Here is a 12,968-nt window from a genome sequence, read left to right as displayed (position 1 = left end):
GTATTGCTTTGAGTTTTTGGAAAATATAGAAAACAGTAACATTTTAAATAGTTCTGATAATTTAACAATTAAAAAAAAACTAACTAAATCTAAAAACTTGTCAAATTATCAGAATCATAAAATTTGTTAATATAAAGAGAATTACTGATTCTACTTTTAGAATATAGAAATATCTAGTATTGTGAATATAAATGCTGTTGTACAGATACTATGAAGACCATGCTGAAGCAATAATATTGTTGAAAATGTTAACTTAAATTCTCAGAAACCAGCTAAGTTTAATTTTAAATTTTGCATAAAAATAGACAATATTCAAAGTGTGATGATATCCAAATGTACATGTGTTGCTTTCTGCTCATCAAAAAAAGATTGATGGAAAAGATTTTTGAACTGCAGAAATAAGCACTCACCTTGAGTTGTACCAAGTGTTTTTGTTGAAGTTGAATAAGAACAAATTTAATGTAAAGGGAAGGGTGTAAAGAGTAAACCAACTTGTACAGCCACTGGGCCAAAACCAAGAACAATCTTAGTCATAGCTAAAGGAAAAAAAATAGAAGGAATGCAATGATTTGACTCCCTGTTGGCCTGAGTTAAATATAGCCTAATATTCTTATCTTTGCTTGAATATAAAAATTTGTTTGAACTTGAGATCCTAAACAGGTGGTAGAAACATAAGCCACTAACCTCGTCTGGTCTCTTTTTTGTTCTTAATTTCTGCTTCATAATGTGCCTTTGACATATTAAGTCCTGTGTGCAGTGGCTTTAAGAAATTTGTCTCAATCTTTTTAAGTTCTGTCCATAGTCCAGTCTATTCAGAAGAATTAAGCAAATTAATTAATCATGTACATTATTGCAGTAAGTAATTTCAAGAATATAAAAGTATCCCAACCCCAAGCCATTGTTTTTAATTTGTGCTTTTTGTTCTTATGTCACATTTACTATGACTATGCCCTTTTCCTATCCAAGGAGCCTTCCGTTGGAATGGTGGTTAAAAAAGAAAATCAAATACTTCAACAGAACCAATACTGCAATCATGTCTGACAGCCTGTGCAGTATGTAGGGCCTATGTACTAGTTCATTTGGGATTCAGCTTCCTCAGTATCACTACAAAGCATCCAATCTCATTTTATTGTTCTTTCTGTTTCTACCTTGATTTAAAAAAACCCACTTCTTAAATGCCTACTGTGTGCCAGGCACTGTGCTAAGCACAGAGGATGCAAAAAGAACAAAGGACGGTCCCTGCCCTCAAAAAGCTTACAATCTCACGGAGGAGACGATAAGCAGCAAACCATGATCACAAAGTGAGTGATATAAAGAGCGATAGGAAATAATTTGAAGAGGGAAAACACAAACTGAAGAGGGGGTGGGGGAAGGCTTCCTGTAGATAGAGGTGGGACTGTAGCTGAGACTCAGAAGAAGTTGGGGGTAGAAGTTGGAGCCGAGGAGCGAGAATGTTTGAGGCTTGGGAGGCCAGGAGGCGTGGTCAAGGAGCAAGGTGTGATGAGACCAAGAGGGAGAAGAGGCTAGGTCACGCAGAGTTCTGGACACCCAACCATGTCCTCACTTTGCTTTGGAAGGCCATAGGGAGCCACTGGAGATTAGTGAGTGGAGGGGGGGGTGAGTGGGAGAGGGGATTATGACAGGGTCAGACACATGTGTGTATAAAGATATGATAGATATAAATAGGAAGATGATAGAGGATGGATGGATAGATAATGGGTGGATAGAGGGAGGATAGTCTGGAATACGAAAGAGATTGGCAGCCACGCTGGTGTTAGTTGGGAGTGGGGAGGGCGGGTACCAGGCTAGCAGCACTGTCAGGGAGCAAAGTAGAGATACACTTGTCCAGGTGAAATCCACCAGTCTTGGGGAGGGGAAGGGGAGAGATCGAGCTGAGAGGGTCACCATTTGAGCCAGAGAAGGAGGGGAGGACTAAAGACACTAAGTTCTGTTTTGCACAAGTTAAGATATCTGCTGGACATGAGATGACAGAGGCAGCTGGAGAGGCGAGGATGGAGGTCTGCAGAGAGACCAGGCAGGAGGACAGATCTGAGGGTCATCATCAGCATAGAGGTGACTGTTAAATCAGGGGGAAGAGGCAGGGGCCTACGTTTATAGGTGGGTTTGTTAGTGGCCCGAGATCTGGCAAATCGATAGGGGGGGGGGAGGAGTGCGGGGTTCAGGCTGATGCTGTGGCTGCCGACATGAGTGATTCAGGGATGGCGGCACCTCAACTTAAATAATTTTTTTAAAAGTTTGGAAATGGGAAAGGCTCTGAAGATGAAGTTTTGGCAGGCTGAGTTTGAGAAGCTTGTGAGACATTCAATTTGAAATATTAAATAGGCAGATGGTAATCAAGACTGAAGTTCAGGGAGGAACAGAGGGGCCAATAAACAGATTTGGGGGACACCTGCTCAGGTGATAATGAAGATCAAGCTGAGTGTGGGAAGGAGACAGAGAAGAGTCAGAGAGTGCCTTAGGGACAACCAGCTAGTGGGGGGATGCAGCCAAGGAGAAGGAGAAGAAGCCAGAAGATCTGCTGAATGAAAAGTCTGTCGTGAAGACCACAACAAAGGGGGGTACGGTCAGTCATGTCACACATCACAATCTGCAAAGAACATAAAGCTGATGAACAGGCAGACAGCTAGAGGAGTATTGAGGGTCAAAGGCCCAGCTGGGCGGCTCTCAGAACCCCACGGATGCTCCAAGTCATGAAGAACGTGCAAATCAAAAGGGCAAGAGTCGGTGCTGGAGCTTGGTCTGGGGGAGGGGTGTGCACCAGTGCAGAGATTCTATTTCTACATGACCCTATGAGCAGCGAGCAAAACCAAGAAGACAAAACACAGTGATGACAGCAATGAAAATGGAAAGAACTGGACAAAACTAGAAGTGAGCACTACAAACGTGTAAAAAACAAACATTGTTCGGAGGAGAGAGAGGAGGCTCCCGGCTCATCCTTGGCAGAGATGTTGCCCACTGCACGGTTTATAATTCTCAAGGCAATGATTGGGCTGCTGTGTTGTTCTTTCTTTCTTGATTTTATCTTCAAAAACCCCTTGGGCAGCTGGGTGGTACAGTGGACAAAGTACCAGCTCTGAAGTCAGGAGGCCCTGAGTTCAAATGTGACCTTAGCAAGTCACTTTCCCACAATTGCCTCAGATAAAAAAAGGGAGAGGGAGAGAATCCAAACCATTTTCCATTATCTTGGTTGCCGTGACTAAAGCTCACCCATAGCCACGTATAGGCCACTTCTATTCCTCCCAACAACATGGGGGTTTCATCTGCAACTAAATTTGGTTGAAGTCATTTCCACCTTCCCACCTCAAGTGCTTCTTACAAGGGTTCTTGACCTCAGAGATATGAAGTTGCTTGGGTTTTTTTTTTTTTTTTACGACCCAGTATATTTCATGCATTTTCAAACACCATTCTTAAAAGAGATTCACCAGCCTGTCAGAAGAGTCCATGAAAAAACAAAAGGTGAAGAGCCTTTGCTCTAAAGTGTTCTTCCCAAGAATACTACATAAAAGGGAACAAATAAAAGTTTATTTTAAAGTTAATTTGCATGCTGTTATATACCCATAGCAAAGCAGCTGAAGGTATACTGTGGTAGAAGTTCAAGGATCCTGCTACTTTTAAATAATAAAATATCCAAGCAACCAGAAAGAGTTCAAAACCCAAGGAGTTCCAGTCAAGATCACATTGATCACATATGTAACCCCAACTTTACAGAAAGAGGGATCTTGGACTGCAGTATTCCAGAAGGCAAATGATAAGACTTACAATAAAAATAATAACTCTCCCAGCAAAAATGAGGACAATCCTGTGTGAGGAAAATGGGACCTCTGATGAACTTAGAGGATGCCCAAGCATTTCTGATCAAAAGACCAGAGCTGTTTAGAAACTCTGAAGGGCAAAAAAAGGAGTCAAGAAAAATATAAAAGATAAAACACAATCATACAGGCTTAAATTATATTACATGTGAAGATGATATTCTAAACCCAAACATCAGGAGTCATGGAGGAAGTCTAATTAGAAAACTGGGAATGAATGGGGTTCAATTACCCCTTGATCCTAAAAGAAGAATGGAGAGGGAAGGGAAGGGGAGTACCACCCTGGGGAGGAGCAGAAAGAGACTTGAGGGGTCAGTTTCTGATAGCTCACATGGGTAGCAAATATCAAAGGGAGCATTTGAACTTCAGTTCTGTGGCTCCAGAGTCAGTGCTCTTTCTGCTATTATCCCAAATTGAGTGAAATACTCCCACCATGGTCTGACCAGGCACAGTGTACAGTAGGATTATTCCTTCTCCTGGAAGCTGTGCCTTCTGATGCCCCCTGGGATTGCATGAGATGGTTCAGCCTCCATATTGCCCTGCTACTCACACAATTTCTGGGACTACTAAACACTCCCTCTCTTTTTAGAGAAAATGCTAACCAGACCTCTCCCATTCTGGGTATATCCGTGAAGTCCATTTTATCCTAATTAAATGTAACCAGCTTTCACAGAGCCTTGTGCACAGAAGGCCCTTCTGAGCTCTGTGACTGGGAACACCTTCCCTCCCAACTCTACTCCACCTGTGTGTGCCCCCAGAGGCCATATATTCAGAGGCATCCTGGGAAAGAGAAGACTACCTCCACCCCTGAATATTTCTCTCTATGTCCTGGAACACTAAACACTAATGAACGATTTGTAATCTCACTTTGTTCATCAGTCCCAGAGAGAAAATTTACTTTCTAGATAAAAACAGGATTCTTCCCACTCCTCCTTTCCCCTGCAGTGATCTTTTTTAAAAGGTCACCTGCTTTTTAATCACTGTCGGTACAAACTCAAATAGAAGTGGGCTCCAGGGAGCCCAGGGCTGAAGAATATTTGGGGGGCACCTTCAGCAGCCATGACTGGCAGTGTGACCAGGCCCCTTGGAGCCTACAAGCCTCTGTGGACCCTTTTCTTTGTACCTTCTTCATTCAGCAAACTATACTGGGCCTTTACTATTGCCCACCATGTAGAAGGTCCCCTCTATCAGACTGCTGTGAGTGCAGACGCAACTTAAACCGGGTCTTTATTCCTAGAAGGTACAGCCTGCCCAGGTGAGGACTTGGGAGAAGCCTTCAGGTTGAAGATGGCTCCCCAAGCCTCTTTGTTCACATTAAGTGGGAATCTCAGGAGGCCCTTCCAACACTGATTGTGCATATATCGTTTGCATTCAATTTATACAGCTTTTATTCAATTAATGGCACTTCAACTTTAAAACAAATCCTTTATATTTACTTCTCTACACATGTGTTTACTCTCTCCCCCATTGCCATTAAAAGGAAGTTGCAGGAAGGCATTTTTTCCTGCTTCTTCTTAATAAATGCTTCTTGAAATGAATCAATCTAAATAATCTAGACACAGGAATAGTTTTCCCTGACCCCCCCTCCCCCCCGGATAATTACACCACTCTGTGATCTAGTTTGTTTTCAATGAATTTATAATTGTTTGTTTTTAAGTCCTAATAATGATTCTTGGGTAGAAGAGAGAACTCAAGATTATGACTTATTAAAAATAAAATGTAAATATTTGCATATTGATCATTTTAGATCAACTAATGTTTCATAAACTCCCCTACTGGCTGAAAAGATGAAAACTGCAGAATTGTATGAATTTTTAATTTCACTCCTTCAAATGGAAATAAAAGCAAAGTGCTACTATAAAGCTTTTCTGTTTAACCTAGCATGTATAAAAGCTTTTATTTACCATAAATGCAAAAATTTATTTCAGCTTATAAATAAAAGAGTTATAGTTACTGAATGGGGACTATATTCTAAATTTTCTTGAATTTCATGAATTCATAATATGGCAATTAAATAGCTTTTTCTTCTCCATCCCCCAAAGAGCATCCATCCTGTCAGTGATATACTGGAAGAGGTTTTAGTTATAGCTCATGAACAGTACATCTCAATAGTCTTTATTTTAAAATTAAAAATTTAGGTAACCACACGTCTAAACTTAGAATAAGAAAAATGTGTTAAAGAGAAGTTAAGCTTCTGTTCAGCCTAATTCTACAAATCTTTCATATGATGCACAACAGTAATATTTTTGGAAGTAGGTAGGAGGAAAGTAGCTATGGAAATAAATATGGTTTCCTTCTATCTTTGCATTAGACACAAAGACAAAAAAGAAAAAAAAACCTTTAAACTTTCAATTCACATGACTAGAAAAGGTACTAATTGACATTTCTAAAGCTTTGCTAATGCAAATTAAGAAGAACTATGATTTAAAAAATTTTTATATGATGGCATTTTGATTTAAAACACATTCCCAAGCCAAAAGTTTTCTATTTCCCAACTTTTATGGAGCTGGTACACAGGGGTGAGTTTCTTATTTACTGTTGTGTATCTTAAGAGGGGGACCACAGAGCTTCTGTCTAGCTGGAGAGCAAGAAGAAATCCAGCAAAAAAGAGGGCAGGTCATTGGAAGAAAGAGACAAGGGGACATGGAGCACTTTCCACATCTTAAAATGCTATCTAAATGTAAGCTATCGTCATCAGCATTATTACTACTATTATTGTTGCTGCTATTTATCGTTAGTATTATGATCTAAAACATTTCCTAAGATAGATTCAGTCTCTGGAAGGAAGAAGGGGCCCATGAACAGAAGTCCAGCCAGGTCGTCCTTGGGCTATGCACATAGATTCTAGATCACTGCATCCATTATTAGCCAGCAGCTGCAGAACCACAACTTCTCTCTTGTAAAATGCAATTGAGACCCTTTTGTTAGAATGGCCCGTGGCAGGAACGCTGGACCAGGAGGGCTGGGACTGGAATCCTTAGCCCCAGTATGACCGGACAGGAAAAGGACATGGAAAAGAGGAAGCAGGAGGCACTGGAAAGAGTATTGGCTGTGGGGTTTGGGGACCTCCCATGCTTATTTTCTATGTGACCTCATCTGTAAAATGGGGGAAGGGGTTGGATTAAATGGCTTCTGGCGTCTTTTCCAATTCTATATCTGTTATCTTCCGACTGGAGCTCAAAAAGACTGAAACTGCATAGAAATCTAAGAGAGCTTTAGACTAGTAAACCCCAAACTGAAAAAGGATAAATCTGGGAGAAAGTGAGGAATACTGGAAGAATACTCCCCAGGTCCAAACTGCTTCAAATTCAACTCCTTAGGTTTTTTGAGAAAAAAAAAAAAAAAAAAAAAAAAAAAAAAAAAAAAAAAAAAAAAAAGAAAACTGAAGGAGAAGGAACAGGATTATGGCATATTAAAAATGAAGGAGAATGGACTTTAAAAGGAAGATTCAAGAAGAAAAAATAGTGTTGACCAGACAAATAAAACTAAGTAAGAAAGGGCAAATGGAAGGGGTGGAAGGTAAAAGCAGAAAGACTGGGAAGTGGGGCTGAGTAGCAATTGAGGAGCAGATTGGTGCACAGGTTCCCCCTGATAGACCAGGTGAAACTGCAGAGCTGTTCAGACTAAAGAAAACAAGGATTCTTAATCTGGTGGTCAATAACTTGTTTTTTAAATCTTTTTATAACTTATCACAAAAAAATTGGTTTCCTTTGTGACACTATATTTTTTTTTATGTATTTAATTTAAAAATTTTCTCAGAGGGGCCTGTTGGTTTTATTAGGTTGATAGAAGGATCCAACATTAAGATCCCCTTAAAGAAAGTTGGATTGGGCTTTTTAAGTTATTAGAGGTAATAACTGTCTGTTTTAAAAAAGGTTGATCTTATATAATGTTAAGGCATAAACACCTCAAAAAAAAATAATTCTAACAAAGAAATCTGAAAGTCTCAACCAGTATGGAAAGCAAAGGAAACTGTGCAGTGCCTTTGTGGGCAGTGTTTAGCTTTCTTGGGTAGGCCAGTCTCTCTCCTAGCGGAGAGTAAGAAGGCCTCCCCATTTTGGGTTGGGAGGGGCCTGTCCAAGGCTCCTGGATCAAACAGAAAAGGGGTTGCAGGGGAGAGGAGACTTGCCATTTGTGGGGCTGGAAGGTGGTTTGTGGAAGAGTGTTACATGGAAGAGAAACAAAAGGAAGAGAGCACCCTCACAATGAAAGCTGAAACAACACTGCCCCCTTTAAAGAGATTAACGTCCAAGGAGAAAAGAGCTGCTTTCCAGGAGGACCCAGTACAGCTGAGGAGCCCTTGGGTGAGTAGAGGAGCCACTGAGGCAGATCTTGGTCAACCAGATGAGAGAGAATGGGGCAAGATAGATCTACATCTATCTATTGATCGATATGTGTGTATGTAGTTAAGAATCTTCTAAGACTTCTCAAAGCAAAGGACCTGATTCCCATTTCTGGTGTTTGTAAGAGCACACAAATAATGGTGTCAGAAGAAGTGCTAAATCCTGGGCAAAGAAACCAAACCACCAAGGTAAGAGTTTTCATTTGCACTGTTACTCACCGAACAGGATTTCCATTTCTGGACAGAAGGATGACAGATTCCTGGTCAGTAATGGAGTCCATCTAACAAAGGACAATCTGATAATAAAGGATGGGAGCCAGGGGAGACGGCCAAGTGACGAACCACATGGCCCAAAGACCACAGAGGACAGGATGATGACAGAACAGCATCAGCGGCAAAGATACTCCCGAGTCTGCAGGAGATCAGATTAAATCAGAAGCCCAGCCTTGAATGCCTCCATACAAACGCCAGCAGTCAGGCAAAAAGCAAGGGAAAGCAGGAGGCAGGTTTGATGTCAAGCGTGGACATACCGGTTCCATGACTAACCATGGAAAAGTTGAAGTGTAGCAGAAGACATCGGTGAAAGTTTAAGCAAAGTAGTAGAGTAGAGCGAAAATCAGATAAGCCACATTTGGGAGGGAAGAGTAAGGAGAAGGGGGAGCCCAAGGCAATCACTAGTCTTGAAGAAATAAAATCATAAAGGGGATGTATAAGCTCCCTCTCTTACAAAATACAAAGTTACCCGTGAACAATTTAACTTAATAATCTAAGAAAGAATGAAAACAATCCTCCACAGCCTTATTAAAATAACAGAATAAGAATGGCCGACCCATACACTAATCACACAGCCCTTTTCAAATGAGATGAACACTTTTGGGGAGTGATTCCACAAGCACATGGACCAAAACCTCAGAGGCCTGAGAGCATCTGGCTGAAGTTAGTTTAAGACTTATTAATTCAGAAAGTTAGATTTTCTTGGGGAAACACTGCTGCTGCTGACAATTAGACAGCCCTCTAAGGCTGACGTGACAAGACGTGCTATCTCACTGGATCTTCACAGCCACCCTATGCTTCCATTTTATAGATGAGGAAACTGAGGCTCAGGTTACAAGTAGAAAATGTCTGAGGCAGGATACAACTTAGGTCTCCTTGCTGCAAAGTTCAGTGCTCTATCCTGGGTTGTTTAAGAGAAAAGTTGATTGTACTTGATTGTACTAAGTATGAAATATAAGGCAGGACCAAATCAAGCCTTCAGCTAATTTAGAAGCCAGGGTCTAATTTCTAATTTCTAAAGTTCCGGGTCATCAGACCCAGGAAAGACCCTAGGAGACCAAGAAAGGCAAATGTGCAGTTGGTTGTCAACCTCCTTGTACCTCCCTCAAATCTGCCAGGACTGGCAGAGAAGGAAAAGCGACAGGTCCTTTTTTTCCTACTAAGAAACTTTCTATGTCAGGATCTATAAAGTATTTATTTTATTGTTTCTAAAAAAGATTTTTAAACACCATCCTGTGAATCACAGAGCTGTAACCAACAGAAGTGACACATCCAAAGAGCTGTGTAACTATTAAGACTACAGTGGGTGGCAAGGGTGGAAGAGATCAAAAGCAAACATAATTTTACCTTATGACACACCTCTCTCAAATAATTTTCTATTAATTGAGTCTTTTAACAATGTGCGCCTCAAAAGCCCCCCCACAAAAAACCCCCTTTGACTTCCTACGTTACCCAAAAGGAGCTATTATCGCAATCAGCTTTTGTATAGAGAAGAAAATCTGAAGTTGGCATTCGTGACAAAGGGACTTAGAAACTTGACAAGGTTTTCATTTAATGTAGGAAAGATGCAGTTATGGGTTCAATTGTTAAAAAAAAAACAAAAAAAAAACCTAGTGATTTCTTAGCATATGCAACTCCCAAAGGTGAAATCATGAGGCAGCAACCCTGCACCAGCCTTCCTTCCACAGTAAGACTGGGGAGTCCCACGGTATCAAGGGAAAATTCACTGGGGAGAAGAGACAAATAGGGAGGGAACGGCAGCTAACACACCACTAACTGCCCCGGCACTCTCTCAGGACTGGCTAGGCCCCACCACCTCTGGGAAGTGCTCAAGCAAAAGTATTCTCTGCCCCCTCATACTGAGAGCCCCTCATCAGAATCTCTGTCTCATCGTTATACCACGGCCCTTCCCGTATACACAAACAAGTTACATGTTATGGGGACCCAAGAGATCATAAACCTCTGGAGCTGGTTGGTCTCCTAAATCCCCAGCATGTAGCTCAATTTCTTATACAAAAGTGGAGCTTTTATGCATTTTATTTAATCATAATAATTTATTTATCATTCACATCCCATTATTTAATTATTGATATAATTTAATCATGATAAATGCATTATTTATTTATTTAATTATTGAGTTTCATTAACTTAAATAATTAACTAAAAAACTTAGAAATCTCCCCTCTAGCAGAGTGAATAGTTCACTTACGTGATTGTCACTTTCATTATCCTTGATAACCAAATACCTCAGTAAATTTAATGAAGCCATAATCCTGGAAAATTAAAATATGCAATCAACAGCAATTTCAATTAACAAATTAGATGAAATTTTTACATTATACATTTTACAATTCCATAATAATTAGTAATTATACTATTCAACAGACATTTAGGCTAAGAATACTCTACTTCTTATTTTCTTTTTATATCTTCATCAAACAAAGTTGTGTTGTTTTGTTCTCAAGAGGAACCCTGTCAACCTTTTCAGACATTAGAATTAGAACCATTCTCACTCCTTTCTTGATGACATGGGTTACTCCCATGTCAAAGTTTTAAGCTGTTCTTTTGGTAGAAAACAACTCTATTGGGACCAGGAAGGCCTGAGTTCAATCCCCTGGCCAGGCCTTTTAGAGTCCTCCTTCTCTCCCTTCTCTCCTTTCCCCTCAAACCTGGGGGTCATAAGCTGAGGGCATCCTCCTCCCTTTCCTTCTTCATCTCATCTTCTCCCCTATCTCATCCTCTGCTCATCTTTGCCAAGGAAGATCCCCCTACCAACCTCCCCCCTTGGGAATGTCCTGGCTCCTTTCCTGTTGCCCACACACACGCCCATGTCTCCACCACCCTCAAAAAGCCCTCCCTTGATCCTAAGATTGGGGCTGGCCACATTTCAAGCTCCCTTTTGTCTACACTGGCTCCTTCTGCTTTCTCTCCTGCTCTCTCCAAGGTGGCTGATAATTTCCTGACAAATCCAATGGCCTCCTCTCAACCCTCACTTTTCTTGACCTTTCCTTTGACACTGGATGACCCTCTTCTTTTGGTTTCGAGATGCTTTCCTCCTGGTTCTTTTCCTGCTCAGTCTTCTTTCCTGGACCTTCACCCCGGCTGGGCCCACTGACCCAGGGGTCTCCCAGGGCCGGCCCTGATCCCTCTTCTCTGCTCTGTGCCATATCACTTCCTGGGCACGATGCCTTGATTATTCCTCTCTTTCAAGCTACAGCCTCTCATCATGGTGGCCCTCTGGTCACTTTGAGGCATCTCAGAATCAGCCCTCAAGCAACTATGAAACTTCCTAAGTTTCCTAGTGCTGGGGACTCCAGCATCATCTCCATCACTCAGGCTTCCAGCAACCCCTGGGCACCCCTGTATGTAGTGTCATGTCCACCCTACAGACCCAAGGCCTCTTCGAGCCTGCACATTTCTGAATACCTGCCTCTCATATCACTGTCTTCCTCCCTCTGCCTGTCTGTCTGTCTCTCTCCTTCCTTCCCTCCCTGCCTCCTCCCCTCACACCCAGACTACCATAATATCCTTCTGATTGCTTTTTCTACCCTTAGTCTCTAACCACTCCAGACCATCCTCTTCTCAGCTCTCAGACTGACCTTCCTAACATGGCTCCAGGGTCAGCACAACTTCTCTGTGTAGAGGCCCCAGCCCTTCCTTCCACCCAAGCCTCTTGCTCCCTTTTCTCTCCTGGAGCTGGTAACTCCAGCTCCCCGTCCTGTTCCCCGGCCTCATCTCCAGAGCCGGCCTTCTCACAGGCCTTGTTCGGGCCCACAACCTTCTCTCTCCCCTCATCCCCGACTCCATGCAAAGTTCAGCCCAAACTCCGCCCCACGGCCCAGGCCTTCTGTCTCTACACCAAAAACCTTGGATGCTTGTACTTAATACACAGGTAGCTCTCCCCACCCTTAGATGGTAAGCTCCTTGGGGCAGAAAGTGTTTCTGCCTTTCTTTGTATTCTCAGCATTTAGCACAACTCTGGACATGTAGCAATAAGTACTTAAGAAATGCTGTTTGACTATTTCCTCTGACTCAGGGCAACACATATTTACTAATTTACTTTGTGTAATTCCAAAATATTTCATTTCAGAGTAGAAAATAAATTAAGTTTATTCTTTAGAGAAGAGTTGATTTCCTTTCTATCTGCTGTGATTGAGTCTAAACAGTACCTGATGCCAGAAGGCTGTACTAAGAATTTTAAAGGTCCATTTCATGTTTTGATCTTTTTTTCATTTTTAGGTTCCTTGTAAATCTCTTCCTCTCCAACACTGATCCTTAGGATCATTCAATTGGAAAGATATGTCAAAATGAAATAGGATGACAAAGGCTTTTAACAAATTGGAAGATTCTAACATAATAAGGACGGGTATCTTGACAAGAAGATATTCTCATTAATTTAATATTTTGTTCTCCTATCAGAAATCTAGCCAATAATTTCTATAATATTAACAGAAGAAAAACAAATACGTAAAGCTCTGGATGGCACACTCTCCCAAGAATTTCTGATTAAAGATGAGAGCCAA

General features: G+C 41.4%; 1 protein-coding gene across 6 annotated transcripts in view; it reads right to left on the bottom strand.

Moving 5' to 3' along the window:
* GLMN (glomulin, FKBP associated protein) overlaps nucleotides 1-12,968 on the bottom strand; it is a 42,924-nt gene that overhangs the window by 740 nt on the left and 29,216 nt on the right. For 5 of the 6 annotated variants that reach the window (XM_074266239.1, XM_074266238.1, XM_074266240.1 and 2 more), the window contains exons 16-17: nucleotides 10,655-10,718; nucleotides 685-808 (exon numbers count right to left, since the gene is read on the bottom strand). In XM_074266239.1, coding sequence (XP_074122340.1) covers nucleotides 685-808; nucleotides 10,655-10,718 — 188 coding nt within the window. Of the gene's footprint in view, nucleotides 1-658; nucleotides 809-10,654; nucleotides 10,719-12,968 lie in introns of all 6 variants that reach the window. The other variant, XR_012481899.1, reaches the window with a different exon arrangement.

This window comes from Sminthopsis crassicaudata, chromosome 4 (assembly GCF_048593235.1).
Source record: "Sminthopsis crassicaudata isolate SCR6 chromosome 4, ASM4859323v1, whole genome shotgun sequence".
Taxonomy (NCBI): Eukaryota; Metazoa; Chordata; class Mammalia; order Dasyuromorphia; family Dasyuridae; genus Sminthopsis; species Sminthopsis crassicaudata.
Note: the sequence above shows the minus strand (reverse complement) of the source record. Positions and strands in the feature narration are given on the sequence as shown.